The 25,756-nt window shown below is 37.4% G+C and overlaps 1 protein-coding gene across 1 annotated transcript in view; it reads left to right on the forward strand.

The window, feature by feature from the left end:
• The window catches only part of LOC126471176 (polyamine-transporting ATPase 13A3), a 195,527-nt gene extending 183,328 nt beyond the window's left edge, over positions 1-12,199 (forward strand). Inside the window, exons 17-18 of the mRNA XM_050099282.1 lie at positions 1,426-1,744; positions 4,056-12,199. Coding sequence (XP_049955239.1) covers positions 1,426-1,744; positions 4,056-5,437 — 1,701 coding nt within the window. The 3' untranslated portion in view covers positions 5,438-12,199. The remainder of the gene's footprint in view (positions 1-1,425; positions 1,745-4,055) is intronic.
• The last annotated feature ends 13,557 nt before the right edge of the window (positions 12,200-25,756 follow it).

Consider the following 25,756-nt stretch of genomic DNA (forward strand, 5'->3'; position numbering starts at 1 on the left):
GGGCAGGCTGGTTCATTTTAAAAACATTATTGTTCACAAACTGTCTACCTACATAGTTGAGGGGTCAGCACGGCTGACTGCCATGCAGCATACCTGGGTTCGGTTCTCGCTGCTGCCAGGGATTTTTCCTTGGTGGGAGGACTGGAACAAGGTGCACTCAGTCTCATGATGCCAGTTGAGTAGCTATTTGCCCAAGTAGTATCAGCTCCAGGTCACAAAAACTGACAACTGTTGGGAGAGTGGTGCGCTGACCACAGACCCGTCCATACCACATCCAGTGACACCATTGGCAGAGGATGACGTGGTGGTCAGTCAGTACCGATGGGCCCTCCAGGGCCTGTGGACAGAGTTTCTATTTATTGTCCATATACCATTGCCTCACAGTTGGTGCTTCATGACAGGGTACACTGCCATGTTGATACAAACAGTAATCATTTCTGAACTATTCCTCTACTGTACACAGTACACAGTGCCGTAAAATGTGTTCGTGTTCTTTCACATTTAGTGTTTCCTTAAGTGCAATAAAAGGACCACACATAACCACAAAAGCCGGCTGGGGTGGCCGAGCGGTTCTAGGCGCTACAGTCTGGAACCGTGCGACCACTACGGTCGCAGGTTCGAATCCTGCCTCGGCATGGATGTGTGTGATGTCCTTAGGTTAGTTAGGTTTAAGTAGTTCTAAGTTCTAGGGGACTGATGACCTCAGAAGTTAAGTACCATAGTGCTCAGAGCCATTTGAACCATAACCACAAAAAACACAGCCTTACTGAAACACCATCTCCCATGTATTTAACTATTGGCATTATACATAATGGCAGATAATATTCTCCAGACATGCACCAAACCCAAACCCCTTTCATTGGATTGTTTATAACACTAAGATAAATTGTATCACCAGGAAAGGCATAACACAAAAGGTGCAGACACCAACTGCTATAACATGGGGATCTAATTGTATAACAAAGTTCCAAGGTATTTAAAAAGCTTAAGGGCGCTGCTTTGAAGTGGTATTGACACAGTTTCGTACTAATAAGAGTTTTTATAGTATTAAAAAATTTCTGTAAAAGGGATAGATTATCTTCTTAGTTGTACCATATTATTTATAAGTAATTGAGATAAATTGCATTTTTGTAATTGTATCTGCAAAGTTGTGATCAGAATTTTAACATGTGTCCACAATCCAAAACAAATCTTACATTTGTCTATGAAGCATACATAACAAAAATATCAGGAATTTGTGAACCATGATAATCTGAAGTTCGTGGGACTTAATATTATGTTGCTCCACCTATTAATTTTAGAACTTTTACAGCTTTTGCATTTGACGTAGTAGTCAGTACTATATATGATAGTTGTAAATTGTTGATTACATAACTTCACATTGTGGCTGTATGATTATCATGTCACTTTGGTTATTTATTCCAGCCAACAACTGAACTGGTTGGTGGTGATATTGGTAACAGCAATAGTATTACAAGTGGTCTCAGTCTGGACTCCACGTACACAAGTGGCACACAGTCTCTCACAAGTATTCATGGAGAAGCAATTTCAGCTAAGGATGACAACAACATTGATGCAGCAGACTATTTGTTTGCTTTGGATGGTCAGTCTTGGGGAATATTGAGAGATTATTTCCAAGACACAGTTCCCAAAATTCTTGCAAGAGGTGCAGTATTTGCAAGAACAAGTCCTGAACAGAAGCAGCAGATTGTTCAGGGGCTCCAAGATATTGGATACTATGTCGGTATGTCACTGAAATAATACTCTAAATATTATTCTTTTTCAAATTAGTTGCTTCTCTTTTCCTCTCAATTATATTTGTGTGTTTGGTAAAATGAGGAAAGAAAATTTTATCAACAAGTTGCTGAATCTATGCACGAATAAGCTTTGAAATATGCCACTCTCTTAGTTTATGACATAAACTGAAGCTACTGCTACTTACATGTAGACAGACTCTGCAATCATCAATGAATGCTACTGTATACTTTCTATTCTCACCATCACACAACACAGATGGACATAGGTACAATAGCACTATGGTGTGAATAGAAGTCATTTTAGAGGTGCTTGTGGCCTTAGTCCTCCAGCTAGCAACGAATTCTTAGTGCACTGTATCGCCACTTCAACACCATATTATAGAGGACGCAACGTGTGCTGTGCTGTGTGGCCTCCCAGAAATTGTGTACATGTATAAGGATGTTCTTCTGGCCATATTACATCCAGTCAATACAGCAATCCTCAGAAACAATCATCCTGTCTGTGAAAGAATTACAACATGACCCATCTAAACACCATTAATTTAGCTGCAGGAAACATGAGTACATTCCCTCAGCATGCCCAACACCACTTCAGTAGATTGGAACTATTCACATTTCAAAGCTCAGGTACAGAAAATGCACTGCCATATAACTGCACTATGTCACGAGATGGTTGAATTCTGTGAAATTTTCATCGCATTATTCTAAGAAAACACATACAGTTAGTTGGCAGATCAGAATGGTTCAAGATGTTACAGTTCTCTTAACACTCTCATGGTATCTTGATGTACGTGAGTGAGCAGTCAAAACGCTGATGTATTTGTAGTTAAAAACCAGAGGTGCAGTTGGAACACTGTGTTACAAGTGAGTCCTGGTTTACAATTTCTTCGTTTTCTTAAGGTGAAAGTTTGAACATTTTGATTCTCAATTATGGTGATTTTGCTGTAGGTAGTTAATGTTTGCCATATCCGCACCATAACACTGTCATGATTCACACCACTCGTTTTCAGTTTACCTGCTTACTACCATAATAATTATTTGTTTTAACTCATTACTGAATGTATTTTAAAAGGTAACTATTATCAGACAAGGAAAATAAAAAATTCCAACATAATTTTGTGATTTTTACCGAGTGTAATATAACTAGTAATTTTCTTAAATTATTGGGGGAGCTGTCCTGCCCCCCCCCCCCCCCTCCCCAACCAAATTTTTGAGATGATGTGTCTCAGACAGGCACAACAAAATGACAACTTAAACACGTAAGCTTACGTGTTTAGTAGTCTTTTTGTTGTGCCTGTCTGCAGCTCAGCATTTCTGCTATATGGTGAATAGCAATCTATTCTTTTCATAATATTGTCAGTATTCCATCCTGAATTTTCCACTGATTAATTTTGTATCTGTGCTTTGAAATACCTCATCTTCACCCATTCTCTGAATGCTCCATGAGCTGTACAACCTATGTACTCAACAGACAAACAAGGCCAGAGCATCAGGGACACTTTTCTCTGCCTACAAAGTCTGGGGAACAATGTGTCCATTTACTGGACACAGGGGACTTCAAACAAATAAATTAGCAATGTGAAAGCCAATGAAGCAAGCACTGATAATCAGTTGGTAGATGTGCTGCCCCATTTTGTGCTTTTTTTCATTCTGTTGAAGTAGAGTGAGCTGGAGGGCTACTGGAAGTGGCAGACAATAAGCTGCAGCCAGTGCACTGAATTGTGTCTTATATTCAGACAAGAGGGTAGAGACTAATTGATATGGAGAAGTTTGTAATGTGTTATCAGGATAGACTGCTTATCCAATCTGTTTTTTTATAACAGTTAGCTAGCCAGACTTGTTGAACTACAACTGCTTTTCACTTTGTGTAGTGTGACTGATATTGTGAAGGTTCAGATGTATGGGAGTGAAAAATGAGAAAGAGTGAGTTTGATTTTACTTGAGTTTATATATTATACTTTTTTAAACTTTTCCCATTTTAGCGACATACTCCTTAGACTATTTTAGTTAGAGCAAAAATAACCTCACCATTGAATGCCACACCCAAACGATTTTGGTGTTATGGAGGCACTGAACACAAACAAAAAGTGTGTGTGTCTTTAAATAGCAGAGTAAGTGTGACATTGAGAAATTTACTTCAGTTCAGTACATATTTATGTTTCACAAGGATTCTGTGAAATTTAATTAAGAGAACTGTTAGTGTGGTGTTTATGAGTAGTTTAAAAATAGTTTTAAATTTTTGTTAAATTTATTAGCAGAGCATATTTTATTTCTTTCTTTTTTTATGTGTATGTGCAGCCATGTGTGGAGATGGTGCCAATGACTGTGGAGCCCTGAAAGCAGCTCATGCAGGCATATCACTTTCTGAGGCAGAATCATCAGTTGCGTCACCATTCACATCAAAAGAAGCAAACATTTCCTGCGTACCTAACTTGATAAGAGAAGGACGTGCTGCATTGGTTACTTCCTTCGGTATCTTTAAGTACATGGCTGCATATAGCTTAACTCAGTTTGTGTCTGTTATGATACTGTATTCAATTGATAGTAACTTGACAGATATTGAGTATTTGTATATTGATCTTTTCATTATAACAACTTTTGCATTCTTCTTTGGGAGATCAGAAGCTTATGAAGGTCCATTATTTAAACAACCCCCAGTTCTTTCTCTGGTTTCCTTTTCTTGTGTACTTTCACTTGTAACACAAGCAATCACTGTTACAGCTTTCCAGAGTGCATCATTTTTTATTATTCAGCAAGCACCATGGTTTGAGCCATTCAATTCAAGTGTGAGAGAAGACGAGGATGGCAGTGTTGAGTGTTATGAAAACTATGCTCTCTTTGCTGTTTCAAGCTTTCAGTACATAATACTAGCTCTTATTTTCTCAAAAGGTGCCCCGTACAGAAAATTTATTTTTTGTAATGTAGGCTTTTTGTTGACATTTGTTGTTTTGACTGGGTTCACAGTTTATCTGATTTTATGGCCGTTTGAATGGCTGAGAGACTCATTTGAGCTAATGCTCCCCCCTGACATGAAATATAGGGTGTTGATGCTGATACTGGCTCTTACAAATTTTGTTGTGTCTGCATTCCTTGAATATTTCATTGTTGATCACATATTTATACAGAAACTGAGGTATGAATTACCACGAAAGAACAAATCTTCCAAATTGTACCTTTTAGTTGAGGAGCATTTAAAACACGATTTTCTGTGGCCACCTATAACAAAGGAAGTTGTCTGTGATTCTTCTGTGTCAGATGAAAACAGAAGGACTAGAAGGCCTATTGTGTCAAAGATCTACAGTGTTGATGACAGAAAAAACAATATTAGCAGTCTAATAAGTGCAGGCTCTTCTCATAATAATGAAGTTACATTAAGTCCAGCTACTTTCTTGGAACAGAAAAAAACAAACATCTCATCTCTAAATAATGTTGAACACTTATCAACTCATGCCAGTAATTCAGTGGCTAACTCCAGCTCTAGTGTTCCAGAGATAGGCACAAATAAACTGTCTGGTGTGAACAGTAGGAATATTGTATATACTGTTATTAATCCTGTTGCGGACATTCATGCAACTGACAGTGATCACAAAAGTGAGGAAACATTGACTGTGTCACCAAAGACTCTTGTAAATGGAACAAATGTAGCATCATCTGTATGTACAGTTGAGAAACTGAGCTAGTCTTTCAATGCCAAAACAGAAGTGTATGTGTTTCTGTTTTTGATAAATGTAAAATCTATGTAAATAAAGTTTCCATATTTGGAAGTATTTTCAGCATCACTGAAGTTTCATGTATGGAAATTTTAGTGTATGGTCCAGTTAATCTTCTGAGGTTTAGGTTGTGTGTGTACTGCAGTTTGACGTTGCCATTGGTGAGACTGTCGTTCCAAACAAACATGTTCATCTTCAGTTAAAGAGGTGTGTAAATCATTATTCCAGTTCTGTGGCAACACTTTTACAAATGATAGAGTTAATTGTTGTGAGTATTTCATGACCAAGGACAGTCATCATATTAAACCTTATGTTTTGCTGTGTTAAGACAGAAACTACATAATGACACACAGTGTTGTGCAGACACAAATTTTTGAACTATAATAGAAGTAAGAGTTCTGTCTGTCTGTCTGTGTGTCTGTCTGCGTGTGTGTGTGTGTTTTGTAAATTTCCAATTGCTACTCACATATGGATTTTTAACAGTATTGTGTTTTTATCGTGTGTAATAAATGTATTATAACTTATGGCTGTGTAGCTATGGACTGTAATGCAGATAAGGGATGCACATATGTTTTTCACTTAATTGTTACAGCTGTACTGAAAGACTGTGAGTTAATATGTTATCCACACCATAAATTTCCGTATTTTTTAGGCTGGTATGTGTGCTTTTTATTGCTGGTGAGCTATCGTAATTGTTAAAGTACATTAACGTTAGCGGTTGCTGCAGATTGGTATTTTATTAGCATACATGTGCAATGTTATCCTTTATTATGCTTCAATTTATTTATGTCCCAAAAGAAATGAAATTTTATCTAGTGGATAACAGATTCTTTAACAGTCATGAAAGCATAAATAAACTTACTGTGTTTTAATCAAAGTGCTTAAGTGTGTGTACCTAATTGTCACTTAAGTGAGACATGATCAAGACTGAACAGTTAAGTGAATTTCTGAGATATCCTATTACTGCATAGTTTAGTCTGCTCCTAAAATTGAGAAAATGGGTCCATTTTTAATAGCTATTAACTGAAAAGGAAAATAAATAAATTTGCATGTGTGTATATAAGTTTGTTCTGAATATGTAGTATGGCAAAGTCAAAGCCAAGATGAGCCAGTAATGGTAAATGTGATGGAGAAAAAATTAAGTAGATAAGTTTAAACAACCTGTACATGAAATAAGTCTGTGCAAAATCAATTTAATGTGAGAAGTTGGTGACCTATGGTGTAAATGCTTTTGGAAAAAAGGGAATGAGAGAGAATAATGCAGAAAGAATGCAAAGAAAATCACATGAAATATGTGGTTCTCAAATGTTTCGTGCCACACGTATAAACACACAAATCATCATAATCCCATAGTGACTTACATTGTATACTCATATCTGTAATGTGTGCATTCCTTTTTAATCTGCTGTTCTTTCCCATTCCCTCAGTCTACATTTATCTTCATTGTCTGCGTCACAGTTTGCAGCAGATTTGACACCCTGTGCTGAACCACTCTTGATAATTAGTTATGCCTGTGCATTCCAGAGTTCCCTTAACTCAGTTAAGCTGATCTCACTTCTTACTCACCCACCACAGAAAAGTGCAATGCGGTCAATAAGACTGGAACCATCCTTATAAATGACAAATGGGCACATAAATTTAAATTTAAAGTCAATTTGTGTGAAATGGGAAAGGACAAAAACCTGCAAGGTTATGTTACCAACATGGTGCCATTTTGGAAGCCGCCATCTTGGGTACAACTTGTAATTTTCGAATGGAAAGAGGGCATGTGATATGTCAAACTGATCGGTAATTACATCAAAAAAATAGTGGTGTCTTTCATTTGAACATAGCTTAATTCATTCTCAAGTTTTGCCACATTTTGTATAGAAGAAGGCAAATACTGGTGATAATGCAAGAAGGCCACGCGATGTACACAAAGTGTTGTCAGCACATTATAAGGTGGTTGTAATCTGCTTCACCCAACAGAAGTACTAGAATGTGAAAACAAGTATCAACAATACATTCAAGTTTTCTGATCCTTACCACATACACAATTGCATTCACATGTCCCAAAGAGAGAAATCTGACGTACTTAAATTTAGGAAGCATGGTGGACACGCCATAGATCTCTATGTCATATCCTTCCCTTGAAAACTTTATATCTGGGTATGCCTGGACAGCTAGACTGTAGCGAGATGAGGCATCAGCGTGCTATAAGAAAGTTGGAAATGTCCCATCTTCAGACAGCAACAATGGCAACACATCCTCAGGTAACAACTGCAAATAATGGGGTACTGTTAGTGTACCCTGAATGAAGAAGAAATCAATAATATGAGAACCCCATATTTCATACCAAAGAATCACTTTCAATGCACCATTTACCTTCAATGGATCCCTCCAGTGAGGGTTGACACCTAACCAGCATCAGAAATAGCTGAATGGAAATAGCTACATCTGTAAACAATATGTCATAGGAGAAATGGCAGTTTTCATCCAGCTCACATGTCACCCATTCTGCAAACCAATTCCTATGATGTGGTTTGTCCTCAATGAGATGTTGTAACACATGCATTTTGTAAGGGTGCTATTTACAGCTGACCCCAGTTTCTTGCAAGATATGGTGAGCTCTATGCTTTGAATTCTTACTGAAAGATGCCAGAACAGTGTTTGATGTTGCTTCATCCAGAGCCACTTTTGACTGTCTAGTTTTTGGTTCAGCTGTGACAGAGCCATTTAATGGAATTTCGCGAGACATGTCACCACCATACTGCAGGTAATTGGTGGTCTGTCTGAGTGACATTGAGTGAAATCTGCTGGAAGAACACGGATGCTCCTTTCTCCTGATATCAGGACAATCTCAATGCATTAGGCTTTTGTTAACCTCATCAGCTGTAAGAAAGAAACATCAGTCATAACTCAAGAATAAATAAAGCTATACTCAAATGAAAGGCACCATTGTTTTTGTCATGTGTCTTTTTTTGTGTCACATATCCTCTTTTCCATTTGAAAATTATGTGTTGCATCCAATAAGGTACCATCCTGAATATTATCTATCATTAATCAAACATGAGAGGTCTATGTCAGTCACAGTTACTAACTGCGATATTGTCTTGTTTATCTTCTACATCGGTATTGAATATGAAATAAATATTTGGCTGTGAGAAGCTTCTCAGTATATGCACTACTGATTATGCAGAACCATTCATGCTGCTGTCTCATCTATGAAAATCATAAAAATGTTTAATTGATAATGAATTAATGCTCATTTGCTTAAAGTTTTTATAGTGTCTGTAGATACTGATGGTGGTCATGCACATTTGAGTCACTTGCTTCGCTCAAAAACTTTCTTGTTATGTTTTGAAACAGTCTCAGTTTTACTGTCTCAGTATGTATGCCATCACTCATATAAAAATAAATAAATAAATTAGAAGGTGTGAGATATTCCCAAACTGAAAAGAATTCTAACAAAGAAATTGTAGACAGCCATTAATAGGACATTATTCTTTGCTTCTCAAAATTGTTTCTTCCCATACATAGAACCTACATATGAGGAAAACATGTTAGCAAAAGTAACTTTCCATGCCTTTGTTTTTAATGGTGGGTAGGAAAAACAGAAATGTAGTGCCACCATTTTTGTTAATGGGCAGGAAAATGAAAACCAAACACTTGTCAGAACATAACCACAGAATGTTTCCATTCAAAACAGGTAGATGAGACAATCAATTCCTGTTTCATAGACCATGATTGGCCATTGACAGATCTACAGTTGCATCCACTCTTGTGCTTCCTCATCAGACTGAAACCAATGTCCTTACATGTCTGTCTTCAGGTTGCCAAAAACGTGAAAATAACATGGTGAAAGGTCCAGGCTGTATGGAGCCTGTTGCAGTCTTTCTCAGTCAAATCACTGAAGCTTAGCCATCATCCGATTGTGGTTCCCCACCCAAGGAATGTGATCGCTGGATTCCATGGAGTGAGTGATGAAGTATGCAGGCCATGTTTGCTACACAGCAGTCTGAAGGATAGTCAGATCTTAGGCACTAGCCATACGATACTACAACAGCTGGACAAAAAGCTAGACCAGTGTGCCAGCATCAAAGGTCGTAACTCAACAACTACATGCATCTGTGATGTGGCACTATGCCGTTCACCTACCACAGTGGTGACAGTATCAAAACCTAACAGCAGTGGGCCACCTGCATGTTTTGGCAGGTGTTCAGTTTTCATTTGACTGCTGCTTATATAATGGATGGTCTAAGTGAGATCAAAATATGGCCAACAACTCTTTACACTGGTCAGCCAAGATACTATTCCTAGATTTGGTGAATACTGCCCTTTTAAACCTTCCTTTATTGTAGTTTAAGAAGTTGATATCCAAAGTGGTAGTTTTGATCCTGATTTTAATGTAGAGTCTGTAATGAAAATTGATATATGAATCATTAAAGTCAACACGATTCTAAGATTGCAATTTGTTTAGTAACAGGTTGTGACTCATCCCATGACCAACTACTGCAAAACAGAGGAGGGTTTTTTTTAAATGCTATAAAAATATTTTCTATTAAATGAAATACAAAAGCTACCAGATTAAAAGTTTGTTGTGATGTCATATAGTTTCTGTCTTCGTCTGCTTAATTGGGTGATGTTGTTTTAACATTTTCATGAAATGTTGTGAATTTTGAGTGAAAGTGATTTTCAAAAGTATTTGTTCAGTTAGTATTACTACCAGTCATGAAATGAATCAAATTTCTGAGTATGTGATAGTAACTATGACAGTAATTTTTACTATGTGAATGGTTGAAATGCTGTTGAGATGATGTTCTTTTTTGTACCTGTGAAAGTAATAATAGTCTATTTAATTTTTAATAATTTTTATTTTGTTTCTCAATACTTTTGTGGCTTGTACTTCAATGACTAAGTCAGGAAGCTTTAATTACATGGCAGATTTTGTTCAGTTAATGGTTTAGATTTATCCTAATCTCATTTGAGAATTCCATTACTTTGCTTTTATTTTTTTAAAAAAGGTACATAATCTCATTTAGTGTTTTGTTACAGTATGTGACATACTTTGTGAACAGTATTATGTTTCTAGTATTTTGTATGTATTATTTAAATATTTCTAATTTAAAAATTGTGTGACATACAACTTTCTTTTTTACTTGTGCAATTGTTTGAAATTATGAAGTAGTAAAAAGATTGGTTTGCTGATGATAGAAAAAAAATGCAGTCTTGTGAAAAAAATTAAAACCATTCTACACACCATATGGAGTACTTCAAGCACACATTCCATATAGCATTTTGGATATTTATTTGTAAAGACTCCTGAATTGCGTTGTCATGCTAACAGCAATCAATATGCTGTATTTTACTGATCCATGATCTCTCCACTATATCTGAATATGAGCACTTGGGAAGTCATTAACAATATATTGTGCATACAAAAGAGCGTCAAAAATTTTATAGAAAGCATGATCTCTGATAATGGAGTGTGATTCAGGAAAACCATTCATCATCTTCATACATTGTGGGTGATATTTTAGAAATATTTAGAAAATAACCAGACAATATTTGTATGTAAACAGTATGTGCCCTATTCAGAGTATGTGCGAGTGTGTGTGTATGTGTGTGTGAGAGAGAGTGCATGCGTGTGCGCGCGCATGCATGCGTATGTTAGGCAATGGATAATGGTTTTACAGTTTGATATTTCTTCACTTTCCTCCTTCTGCTCCTCATTCTCATCCCCATCCTCCTCCTCCTCATCATCATCATCTGATGCAAACCAATATAATAATTCCTGCAGGTGAAATAGAAAACCTTGGTGTTAGCATTTTTTTTTTATTTATTTTTTTTTTACATCAATTTTGTTTGTGGTAAGATATGTAATGTCTCTTTGTGAGTGATAATGGTTGCTTAATGGTGTGGAAGTGTTAGAGCTATTACATGGTGAATAGTCCTGATGAAGATGGAACTAGGAAAGAAGCAATACTGCCAAGTTAAACACCAAGATTTTGTTTGTATAGTGTTTTAATAAGCATATCATTTTGAACATTACTAAGACTGAGACCAAAATGTTGACCAACGGTGGGTGTTAAGTATGCCAAACTGTTTCAAACATGGTCTATTTTATCACCGTTGATTGTGAAAGTCAATGTTTGATCGTACTTACGATAAATGCTGGATATGAAAGCCAAACTTTCATTTTGTGATTATTACTCTAATTATTTCCTTTTCCTTGAAATAATGGCATAGTTTGTGTGGGAATAATAAATCTCACATGTTTATCAGTGCAATGCCTTGATATAGATGTGGGTAACATAAGTCATTTAAAGCATGGACTGATGTAATTTAAGGTGAACTGTGTGTATGTTAAGATGGATTAAGATTGGGACATATCTGGTAAAGCTGCTGCAGCACATCTTTTATAAAAATTACAAAGACTTTGTGAAACATTGAATTGGGTAATGTTGTTGTAAGAAAAGCTAATGTTAAATTGTGAGAGCTCGAAATGATTTTACATGCTTTGAGAACTACCATGTTTATCAGTACTAAAGGAAGATGATGGTTTGTGCCCTTATCAACTCATAAACAGTAACTTAAACCACTGCCACAGTCACAATTAAATTAAATTATATTTTTGTCACATTTGCTGTTACAAAAGAACAAATATTGAAATTTTGCATTATGTGATTTCACCCTGTTCAACAAGAAAAATGTGTAACTTGGTGCTGAGTAAATACTCATTGTTACCCATTATTATCTGACATTTTATTTCCTAAATCACCTCTGTTTTGTGCAAAACCATAGAAACAAGAGCCAAAGACTCATGACACTGTTTTCCAAGTCATACTAAGTACTTGCTGCAAAATGTACACTAGCACACATTTCACTGTGTACGTGAACAAAAATGCGTGGTTCTTCATTTAATTAATTTTTTAATGTGGGTTACTGCATTGTCATTCATGTGTCAAGATAAAAGTATCACAGTTAAATAAGAATTTTGGTTTTCTAAATATGTCAGTGATACGAATTACAGCGTGGAACCTGTAAATATTATTTGTTAAGCAGAGAAGAAGAGACAGTAGGCACAACGTCTGGTCTTGACAACAAGGATTAGAATTTCATGCATTCCTTAATTGTGGCTGCTATACATAAAATAAATATTTATTATAGTGATTTTATGCTCTCTAATGGTTTTGGAAGTCGCAAACATCTTGTTAATCAGTATTTAATGAAACTCATTTCCTGTGAAGTGATTATATAATTGCCAAGTCATAATAAGGATAAAATAGTTCTATTAATAAATTTCTTGATAGCCGCTGCAAAAAAAGTAGCAAATCCTCGTCACTGCAGTGCTGTGAATGGTTTCTTAGCTTCACACTAGGAAATATTTATTGGTACCTTAAGCTCCTGAATTTTCTGTTCCTCAGCAGAAACAGGACAACACCTGCTTCACTTGATGACTGCCTGTGCAAGTCACACATATTTAGAGAATTTTGCAATATCTGTCTGTTCATATGCCATTGATACACATTTATTGCAGTGTTACCGTACAAGCAACGGTAGTATGTGCGAATCCCTGAATTTACCAAGTATCTCTATAATAGTGAAGGCAGTCAAATAACTTCTGAATGAAACTTTACTCAATGAGATGCCTACAGCACAAGTGCCCCAGTTTTTATTTTCGAAAACATTAGAAGACTTCCCAATAGCTGAAATGCCCAACACACATAATTTTATCAAAGTGATTGCATTGTTTCAACCTGTAGCTTGCCAAACCAAATGGATTGCAAATGTACGTCATGAGATGAATAAAACACAATTCGTAATACCATCTGAGTACATCACAGTATGGTATATTCATCTCAGGGTCAGGCCTTATGCAGCAAAGTCTATTGACTGAGATGGATATACTGTACAGTCATGTACTCAGATGGTACAGGCAAGTTACAGGTTAAACCAGTGCAATCACCTTGATAATATTACATGTGTTGTGCATTTCAGCTATCTAATGTTTTGAAAATAAAAACTGGGCCACTTGTCATGTAGGTATCTCACTGAGTAGAGTTTCATTCAGAAGTCATTTGACTGCCTTCACTATTATAGATTAGATTAGATTAATACTAGTTCCATAGATCGTGAATACGACACTTCGTAATGATGTGGAATGTGTCAGGTTAATAAGAGATGTCTGTGCAAGATATTACATTACACAAAATATTGCATGACACTAATGTTTAAGTTGTTTCTTTTTTTCCCCTTAATTTATATCTAAAAATTCAGCCAATGTGTAGAAGGCGTTGTCATCTAGAAATTATTTTAATTTATTTTTAAATGTTAGTTGGCTATCTGTCAGGCTTTTGATGCTGTTTGGTAGGTGACCAAAGACTTTTATGGCAGCATAGTATACCCCTTTCTGTGCCAAAGTCAGATTTAACCCTGCATAGTGAAGATCATCCTTTCTCCTGGTGTTACAGCTATGCATACTGCTATTACTTTTGAACTGGGTTGGATTATTAACAACAAATTTCATAAGTGAATATATATACTGTGAGGTTACTGTGAGGATCCCTAGATCCTTAAATAGATGTCTGCAGGATGACCGTGGGTGGGCTCCAGCAATTATTCTGATTACACGTTTTTGAGCTATGAATACTTTTCCACTCAATGATGAATTACTCCAGAATATGATGCCGTACGAAAGCAGTGAATGAAAGTAGGCATAGTAAGCTAATTTACTGAGATTCTTATCACCAAAATTTGCAATAACCCTAATAGCATACGTAGCTGAACTCAGACGTTTCAGCAGACCATCAATGTGTTGCTTCCAGTTTAACCTCTCATCAATGGACACACCTAAAAATTTGGAAAATTCTATCTTAGCTACAGACTTCTGTTCAAAGTCTATATGTATTACTGGAGTTGTGCCATTTACTGTATATACTGTGTTTTATCAAAATTTAAAGAGAGCCCATTTACTGAGAACCACTTAATAATTTTGTGAAAAACATCATGTATAATTACATCACTTAGTTCTTGGTTTTTGAATGTTATTACTATACTTGTATCATCAGCAAAAAGAACTAACTTTGCATCTTCATCAATGTGGAATGGTAAGTCATTAATGTATATCAAGAACAGTAAAGGACCTAAGACCAAACCCTGTGGGACCCCATACTTGTTAGCCCCCCAGTTTGAGGAATCAGCTGTTGTTTTAACATTAGATGAACCACTTATTTCAACTTTCTGCATTCTTCCAGTTAAGTATGAATTAAACCATTTGTGCACTGCCCCCTCAAACCATAATGATTTAGCTTATCTAAAAGAATTCCATGATTTACACAATCAAAGGCCATTGAGAGATCACAAAAAATACCAATGGGTGATGTCCGGTTATTCAGAGCATTTAATATTTGATCAGTGAAAGCATATATAGCATTTTCTGTTGAAAAGCCTTTCTGAAAACTAAACTGACATTTTGTTAGTACTTTATTTTTACAAATATGGGAGGCTACTCTTGAATACATTACTTTCTCAAAAATTTTTGATAGAGCTGTCAGAAGAGAGATTGGGCAGTAGTTGTTGACATCCAACGTATCCCCCTTTTTATGCAATGGTTTTACAATGGCATATTTCAGTCTATCGGGGAAAACACCCTGCTCCAAAGAGCTATTACATACATGGCTGAGAATCCTACTTATCTGTGGGGAACAAGCTTTAAGTACCTTGCTGGAAATGCCATCAATTCCGTAAGAGCTTTTATTTTTCAGTGAGTTTATTATTTTACCAATTTCAGAGGGAGAGGTTGGTGGAATTACAGTTGTTTCAAACTGCACAGGTATGCCCTATTCTATTAGTAGCCTTGCCTCTTCTAGTGAAGATCTAGATCCTATTTTCTCCACAACATTTAAAAAATGATTATTGAAAATATTTTCAATTTCTGATTGTTTGTTAGTACACTTGTCATTCAGTTTTATGGCACTAAAGTCTTCCTGTGCTCTTGGTTGCCCTGTTTCCCTTTCAATAATATTCCAAATTGCTTTAATTTTATTATCAGAGTTACTGATCTCAGACATGATACACATGCTTCTGGACTTTTTAATAACTTTTCTTAGTACCGCACAATAGCTTTTATAATATTAAACAATTTCGGGGTCAGTACTCCCTCTAGCTGTTAGATACAGTTCTCTTTTACGGTTGCAAGATATTCTTATTCCTGTAGTTAGCCAAGGTTTTTTATATGTTTTCTTGGAATTATGTTTAACTATTTTCTTGGGAAAACAATTTTCAAATACCCTTAAAAATGTATCGTGAAATAAGTTATATTTCAAGCTTGCATCGGGTTCCTTATACACTTCATCCCAGTCTAGCTGCTGTAGGCTTTCCCTAAAGTTTGCAATATTTATATTGTTAACTGGACGCACTGCTTTGAAAGTCTGATTTGATATACTGCATGGAGCTATGTCATGTACTGTAACTAGCTGTGCACCATGATCTGAAAGACCATTCTCAACAGGATAAGCATTTATGTCCTTAAACTTATCTTGGTCTATAAAAAAGTTATCTATCAATGTACTGCTGTTCTTTGTTATCCGAGTAGGAAAATCAGTGACGGAGCTCAAATTGAAAGAACTGAGTAACACTACAAGGTCATTCTTCCTATTACACTCTTTCAGAGAATCAACATTGAAATCCCCACAAATGATAATTTGCTTCCCCCTGTGTGACAGATAGCACAACAAAGCATCCAAGTTTTCTAGAAATAGCTGGAAATTCCCTGAGGGGGACCTATACACTGTTGCAATTATGAAAGTGCCATAATTTAGTTTAAGTTCAGTGGCACATGCTTCCATATGTTGCTCTACACAAAATTTTTTTGTTTCTAAATTTTTTACACTGTGGAAGCTTTTGACATATATGGAAACTCCTCCTCTCATCATATTATCTCTACTTACGTGTGCAGCTAATTTGTACCCATTGATGCTAACTTTTTGTATATCAGTGACAATGTGATGCTCAGACAGGCATAGTACATCTATTACATTCTCAGTTTCTATATCTTCTAAACAAAGCAGAAGCTCATCAATTTTATTCTTCAATCCCCCAATATTTTGATGAAATATACTAACATTATTTTTCACTTTACTTGTGTGAGTATCTTGAACATTTTTAACATCTTTAGTACTTGCCAGGCTGAGTTTCCCACTGGACACTGATCTTACACTAAAAAAGAGTTTACACCATGAGATGTAGTTCCTCCCCCCTTTAAATTTCCTGCTATCAGCTCAGCCAGTTTACCCTTCCCTTTCTTGTTGAGGTGTAGGCCATGTCTAGTATAGTCCCACCTACAGAGTGAATCAACAGAAACCACACCAATGTGTGACCCTGCACCAGATCCAAGTAGCCGTTCCAACTCCAAATTAACTCTCCTGACAGAAGAGCTCAAATGAGGTCAGTCGTGGCGCTCCAGATCCGACACAAACCCAACACCGGTATGACTCGATGTTGATGCAATCTTTTCCAGGTCACACTCTATGCTGTACCCCACATCTCTGCCAGTACTGTTGCCCGGCCCACCCACAATAACCACAGTATCTTCCTTAGTAAAGCCTCTACATAGTGAACCTAAATCCTCTGTAACCTGCCCCAGTCCAGCACTAGGTTTGAAAAAACTTGTGACCTGGTAGTCTGACCCTAATTCATCCTGCAGAAGTTGGCCCACACCCCTAGCATGCGAACTACCTAGCAACAAGACTTTCTTTCTCTTTGCAGACTTCCCTACATTCTTATTCAATTTGCTGCTGAATGCTTGTTGAGACCTGTCTACATCTACTTCTGTGAGAGGCTCATCAGTTTCTGACTGAGGCAACAGGTCAAACCTATTTTGTACATTAATAACAAAGCTGTCAGAAGAATTTCTTGTCCTGTTCCTTATGCCTGTTGCTACTTCCCACCCCTGTTTACCCTTCTCCCCCATTAACCTTCCCAGTTCTCGCCTAGACTCATCTAACTCAGCCTAAAGGGCAGCAATTTTCCCCTCCTGTTCCACAATCTTTCTATCTCTACTGCATAGCCTACAGAACCACTGATGAGTCTCGCTCAGTTTCCCAATTCCCACGCCACTACAATCGCCCCAATGAAAAAAGTTACTACATCCATCACACCAGACCTCGAAGCTAACGATTCTATGGCACGTCAGGCACTTTACACTCAGGGTACAAATCGATTTTAGTGACAGAAAGACAATTAAGTTACTGGAAAACAATGAAAATACGTGTACGAAAAAAATATATTGACAGAATTCTTCTTTCGTTCAGTAACAACAAATGCATTAAGGCAAGCTTGTACCCTGCTGTATTATTTTAGCAGTATTTTCTTGGAGGGCCTAAGTGCTATTTATTGGTCATGGTTAGTAAAGGAGAGTGTTGAATCTTGGAACACTTTTCAGAGTTTCACCTCTAGCCAGATCTGAAATAGAAGTTCAATATATTTTAATATACCCTTTTGAAACGATAGCATTCACTTTACTTGTATTTGAAATTACAAAAAATACTCCAGAAAAGTAATTTTTTTCCAAATGTGAAAAACTGTTCTAAGGTACAACATAATTCTGCATCTAACAACGAATATTGTATTCAAATTAAAAGTATTGCAGTTGAGAAAATATTGTTAGTATTGTATTTAACTGTCTGTGTATGAGAATGTTACTCTACTACACACCAATAATCAGTAAGTGAAATCAAATTAAAAGGAAGTATTATTAACCCTTTAACTGCTCTGGATGTGTTAATGCACACACCTTTGTACCTGTCCCTGTGTGTTTACGTGTGGCACCAGTCCTGGTGGTGCGCATAAACACGTTCAGAGCACACAGGGACAGGTACAAAGGTGCGCGCGTTAACACATCCAGAGCAGTTAAAGGGTTAAAAACTAATTACAAGTTATAAAATCTTGAAATAGAAGCTATCAGCATCCAATGCAAATTTCCATTTTCAAGACAGAAAAAGTTTTAAGACATTAAAGAAATCTTTTGGTGATATATTACTTTGGTCACTTCACATGAAATATGGCCCAAGAGACAGTTTGTAAAGGCCTTGGAACCAACAAACAAAGGATCTGCCTATTTTACTGACAAATTGCCTTGTCTTTCATCTGCAAAGATATGTGAAGGTGAATCTCTGAGACGGCAGATTAAGAATTTTTTGAATAATGAACATTTTGAATCATGCCAAAGAAAAAAAGAGACTGAGTATTTCTCTATAGTGCAACATGAAACCACCTCAGAAGAAGAGCTCCCAAGTACAAAGTGGTCATGAATGACATGATTGAAGAGGATTGAGATCTGGATGCAACATGTCTCTGTTACTTAGAGTACAGAGTTGTATTCATGAATTGGAGGAACATGGTGAAATATTACAGAAGCAAATTTCTGCTATGGAAAGGCAATAGGTCTACAAATGGTAGTAGATACCTTGTATTTTTGCAGATTACTGTTGGAGTATGATTCAAGAGAAGAAATAAAGTCAGTGCAAGAAACTTAGTGTGGAAGTTTTCAGTATTTGGAAATAAATTGATGTAATTTGTCTGTCTGAACACCATATATACACTGGGATAGAAAATCTTACAGTAAGTGGTTACAAATTAGCTGGATATTCATGTAGAACCCATGTGGAGCAGTTCCCAGTTTCATAAAAAAAATAAACGTAAATACAAAAATTTAGAAAATGTAAATATTGTATAGACTTGGAGATAGAAACACATGTTTGTGAGATAATATTGGACAACATAACATTTGTTATTGTTCAAGCATACAGGTCTGCACTGGGTGATTGGAAAATTTTCAAGAAAAACTTCGGTGAGTCATTGTGCTGCCCATTAGAAAGAAAGAAGGGATTATTGTGTTTAGAGATTTTAATGCAAGTTTCTTAAAGGAATCTGGCAGGGAAAAATGATCTAGAGATGTTATTAGCTGCATACGCTTTAATGTTGTTTATAAATTTCCCTAGTCAAGTAGCTGAAGGTAGTATTACACTGATTGCTAATGTATTCATACAACAAGAAAGGTGAGCTCATGATTCACAGTTAATCACATTACATAACTTAGCCAAATATTCAGTCGAGAAACACTAAACAAAAACAATGAAGCTAATTAATAACAAAACAATAGAAAGTTTTAAGGAAAGCTTAAAAAATGTTGACTGGAGTGAAGTTTACAATGAGCCTAATGGTATTTCAATATTCTTATTATTTCCTAATAAATTTGTAACTGTTTCTGAAAGCAGTTTTCCTAAAAAAAAATTATTAAATACAATAATAGGAAATCTTCAAATACACCTTGGCTCACTAAAAGTATTAAAGTATTTTCAGCACAAAAATGGGAAATATCCAAAATAGCAAGAACAAGTAAGGACTCTGAATTACTTTCATACTATAGAACAGAACGGAAATGTTTTAGAAAAAGTTATAAAATAATCTGGCAGTATACACTTCTTATCACAAATTGACAGATCATACAATAAAATCAAATCAATATAGAATGTTTTTAAAAAAGAGACAGGGAAAGAAGACTCAGTAGGTGACTACTGTAACATTGCACAAACACAATATTAGAATTCTCACCATCCAACTTTTATTCCACTTCCATATGAAGAAATATACTAACTCTTTGAATGACGTAGTAATTAGTACAAACACACGCAACCAAGGAGTACATTAAGGCATGTCTAACAGTGAAGTTTACATTTGTCACATAAACATTAGAGTGACTGAGGGTCTATCATGCCGGCTTATATAAGACTGTTTTGCACACAGTGCTGTGCTCACTGCACTGTCTCTGTCAGTGAGAGGCAGCCTCTTCAGGCCAGCCATGGAGGCATGCGCTGTTTAATTATGCACGCTCACTGTATAGGGTTACAACACTCCTTCCCCCTTGAGGAAAGATGTTCACTGTGGAGAAACCCATGTCTTCATCAGAAGGGGACAACTGCTGGAGCAGGTGTCATGCCATCACAAGAGAATACAGACTGAAGTAGCACAGGCATGGACAGGTGCAGTGCCAACTCTCCTGCAAAAGACTGTAACAGAGCACCAGTGATGGAGGAGCCATATCCGTACCACTTCTGTCTGTGGCCAAAACAAGATGTTGGCCTGGTTGGAAGGTAACCAAGCAAGGTGACGAGTGTAATTTTGACTTCAGCAGGGTAAAAGCACACTTGCAGGTGGCTGACCAGTAGAAAGGAACACCTTTACATCAGAGAGCATGAAGGGGTTGAGCAACTGTGTCTGCATCAGGAAAAAAATTATAGTAGTACGCAATCTTTCTGAGAAAGGCCCGCAACTCTCTGACATCAGCAGGACATGGCAAAATTGCAATGGCACTGACATGCTGACATTAAGACATGACACCAGCACATGAGACTTCAGAACTGAGACAGACAATAGACAGCTGAAAAAATTGTGATTTATCAAAGTTACATTTCTACCAGGTGTCCTGCAACACCATGAACAATGCAAGCAGGTTTCGCAAGTGTTCCTCTGTTAAGGAAGCAGAGACCACAATATCATCCTGGTCATTAATGCACACTGGCATAGAGAGGCCATGAGTTGCTCCAAAAATAGTTGGAAAATAGGAGGGCAGACAGTGGTATTGATATAACCTGATGCGGTTACTCACTATGTGGATACGTTTTGAATCATCATCCAGAGGCAGTTGCAAGTAGGTTTCTAACAAAACTATTTCAGAAAAATATTGGCCTCCAGAAATCTGTGTATCGAGTTCATCCTGACGGGGATAATGGATTGACATCAATAATAGCATGTGAATTTAGAGACTTCTAAAACAAGCAAAGCTGAATGTTGCCATTACGTTTTGTGATAATTACAAATGGAGTAGACCGTTCACTAGAGGAAACAGGTGTGACAACACCCAATGATGTAAGTTGATCGAGTTTTGATTTGACTTGCTTCCCTAAAGCTACGGGGATTGTCCTGAAAAAAAGAGGGTTACACCATCAGTTGCATTGTGATGTGAGCCTTGAAATCAGTGGCACACAATGCACTTTGTCAGAATTAAAGAAGAATCAAAAAATTATGAAGAAGTCTAATCCAAACAAGTTTTCAGTGTTGGCATCATCCACCACTCAAAAGGTCAAAGGCCAAACAACTGCTTTATACACTATGGGAGTAGAAAACTGTCCCAATATGGGTATTTGTTGTAACTCACCAACCGATGAGAGGCAGTGGACAATGCCGGTGACCACAGATCAACACACGCTATGTGATCAAAAGTATCCGGACACCCCGAGAAACACACGTTTTTCACATTAGGTGCATTGTGCTACCACATACTGCTAGGTACTCCATATCAGCAACCTCAGTAGTCATCAGACATCGTGAGAGAGTAGGATGGGGCGCTCCGCGGAACTCATGGACTTCGAATGTGGTCAGGTGATTGTGTATCACTTGTGTCATGCATCTGTACATGAGATTTCCACACTCCCAAACATCCCTCAGTCCACTGTTTCTGATGTGATAAGTGAAGTGTAAACATGAAGGGACACCTACAGCCCAAAAGCATACAGGCCGACCTCGTCTGTTGACTGACAGAGACCGCCGACACTTGAAGAAGGTCATAATGTGTAATAGGCAGACATCCATCCAGACCATCACACAGAAATTCCAAACTGCATCAGGATCCACTGCAAGTACTATGACAGTTAGGTGGGAGGTGAGAAAACTTGGATTTCATGGTCGAGCGACTGTTGATAAACCACACATCATGCTGGAAAATGCCAAATGACACCTCGCTGGGTGTAAGGAGCATAAACATTGGATGATTGAACAGTGGAAAAATGTTGTGTGGAGTGACGAATCACAGTACACAATGTGGCAATCCGATGGCAAGGTGTTGGTATGACGAATGCACGGTGAATGTCACCTGCCAGCATGTGTAGTGCCCACCAGTAAGATTCGGAGGCAGTGGTGTTACGGTGTGGTCGTGTTTTTCATGAAAAGGCTGGCACCCCTTGTTGTTCTGCATGGCACTATCACAGCACAGGCCTACATTGATGTTTTAAGCACTTTCTTGCTTCCCACTGTTGAGGAGCAATTTGGGGATGGTGACTGCATCTTTCAACCCGACTGAGCACCTGTTTATAATGCACGGCTTGTGGTGGTGTTGTTACATGACAATAACATCCCTGTAATGGACTGGCCTGCACAGAGTCCTGGCCTTAATCCTACAGAAAACCTTTGGGATGTTTTGGAATCCTGATTTCATGCCAGGCCTCACCAACTGACATTGATACCTCTCCACAGTGCAGCACTCTGTGAAGAATGGGCTGCCATTCCCCAAGAAACCTTCCAGCACCTGACTGAACATATGCCTGTGAGAGTGGAAGCATCAACAAGGCTAAGGGTGGGCCAACACCATAATGAATTCCAGAATTGCCGATGGAGGGTGCCACAAACTTGTAAGTCATTTTCAGCCAGGTGTGCAGATACTTTTGATCATATAGTGTAGGTTAGAGAATTTATCAAAGTCACAGTGACTACTGGCATTTTTAACATCTTGTCCATAACACATACTTCAATATAAAGTTTGCTTGCCACAACTGTCACGTGGGAAACACTATTCACATTTATGTTCATTCTGATGGAGGAGGTTGAGAGGTGCACACAGATGCAATACGTCCCTTGTTTTTACGATATTTACACCTCACCCAATGCTTTGGGCTCACAGATCACTCATTGAACAAAACAAAAAGAGCACAAATGGAGAGGAGAACACGGCCACTGTTGTGACACTGCGTGCCGGTTTAGCACGGCACAGCCCCACGCATCCTGGAGAACATGACTGCACGGCTGCGATGTTATCTTCCCCCCATGAGCTGACCGACGGTGGTTGAGCAGGAGAAGCAATGGTGGCTACTTGGAACCGAGTTTCTGTCTGATTTTCTGCATCCCTTAATATTTCAAAAGACTAGGCAATGTTCAAAACTTCTGTGGGGGAGTGGTTTTTACATTGTAAAGTGCATTCATGAACTTCCCTATTAGGGGCCAAGCATATTACAGCATCATGAACCATTAAATTGTCATATGAGTGCTGGTGAGTTTCAGTAAAAAACTGGCAATGAGACTAAGTCTGTGATGTTTGACTGCTCGAGCTGTCTATGACTGTTGCAGCTGCTTTTGACAACGGTAGAACTCAATATGACCACCAATCCACATGAGTACATTTGCAGTGAAAGCAGAATGCAGCTGACACACCTCATCAAAAGAGAGACTGGCAGGTTCCTGAAGAGGAGCTAGCTAAGCCTTACACACATTGGGTTCAGCAACACCACAAGCTTGGAAATGTTGCTGAAGGTGTTTTTCAAATGTGTCTCAATTTTACATTGAATCATCATAACTAGAAAATGGTGGGAGTCACGTCAACGGTGATGCCAAATTGTTTAGTGCAACAGAGGGAACCTGCAGCTGGTTGGTGAGAGCTCACTGCTGTTCAACAAGGGATTGAAGAGTTTCTTCCACTGACATATTTGCCACAGTGAACCATGAAACAAAATATGTGGAGAGAATATCGCACTTGTCGCCAAAAGTATTCTAATATTGCACAAATGCAATATCAGAATTGCCACCAATTCTCTTTCATTCTGCTTCCATATGACAGAATATACTAAGACACTGAATGATGTAGTAAGCAGTACAAACACTTGTAAGGAAGGAGTACATTAAGGTACAGTCTAACAGTGGAGTATACATTTGTCACACGAACGTTAGAGTGGCTGAGGGCCTGGCCTTATATAAGGCTGTTTTGACACGGCCCTGTCCTTGCTGCATTATCTGTGCCGATGTGAGGCAGCTTCTTTAGGCAGGCCATGGACACGCATGCTGTTTAATTATGCATGCTCACTGTATAGAGTTGCAACCATGACACTATTCCTATTAAAAAGAATGGGAGTATTATAAAAGACAGTTCATGTGTAGCAGATATTTTTAACAATTTCTTTTTAAAAATAGGAGAGAAAATTAGTTCAAGAAGTACCTGCCAGTCAGAATCATTTCTTATGTCGTTTTCTAAAATTTTTGGGCATATAATGTACTCAAGCCACCTGAATAGTAATGGGATACTTACAAGCGGAAGGCCTCAGACAAGGCCAATCAGTTCGGCTCACATTTGACAGGATGCTTGTGTAAAACCTAAAATGAAATACTAAGATATTTTGGCTCAACTGGCCCATTTTTGAGAAACACTCCGCTAAAGTTCATGATGCACTATAACTCGGAATTGATGAGATCCATAGATAATCGAAAACTGATCATTTTTCATCATCATATATGGGAACTGCAAACACACGTGATCCTAGAAATCTGGGAAAGAATCTTTTTTGACTGCTATTTATACATCCATAAGGTAAACTCTGTGCAATGAAAATGCTATTGGCATGGTGACCAACTCATTTGGATGGAGAGCAGAGAACCTGTGTTCAGTTCCCAAATGTTTCCTTTTTTTATCTGTATTTTTTTTTTTTTTTTTTTTTTTGTTTATTAATTGGTAGGAATATGAGGGTTAATAAGGTAAGTAAATCAATAAGGAATAATAACAAAGTAGGCAAATAAATCTATCAAATGACTTGGATTAGCAAAGAATTAAAATTTAAGCCTAATTGTATGAAAACAATTACAAGTAAGAGTGCTGTGAAGATGGGCATTTGACACACATTTATCCTATAAGGGAGAAAAACTAACTGTTGTCACAGTTCGTAGTATACATAAAATAATATACTCATACATGGTGCAATATACCATCACAGCATTTGAAAAACTGCTGCCCGAAGTTTTTCTGTGCTTATAAGAAGTTAATGATTAATTTGGTCCTCGGGATACAGAAGAGTTCAGTCGTGTAACTGACTCCTTAAAAAATATTTACATCACTTGCTCCTAATCTGGTAAACTGACAAATTAAATTTGCAAAATGTATATTGAAAACATTTTAAAACTATAAGTTGTTGATAAGAAAATTTGGTGCTGGAAGCTGTTACAGATGCTGTGTATGTGGTTGTACAATTCCTGCCGGGTCTGTTGAAGAAGATTCCAATTTTGAAGCCTCTATAAAAATAAACATCACATAGCTGGCACACAGATGTGCAGTTTGGCAGTATATGATTTCCTATCACTATATTTTTTTCTCCTTTAACAAAATAAACAATTTCTTTTATCTCATTGGACATTCTTTCAATCTCTTCATCATCCGTAGAGCTAATAGATTTGTAAACGTGCACTACTGAGGAGGCAGTTGGCTTTGTGTCTGTC

This window comes from Schistocerca serialis, chromosome 3 (genome assembly GCF_023864345.2).
Source record: "Schistocerca serialis cubense isolate TAMUIC-IGC-003099 chromosome 3, iqSchSeri2.2, whole genome shotgun sequence".
NCBI classification, from domain to species: Eukaryota; Metazoa; Arthropoda; class Insecta; order Orthoptera; family Acrididae; genus Schistocerca; species Schistocerca serialis.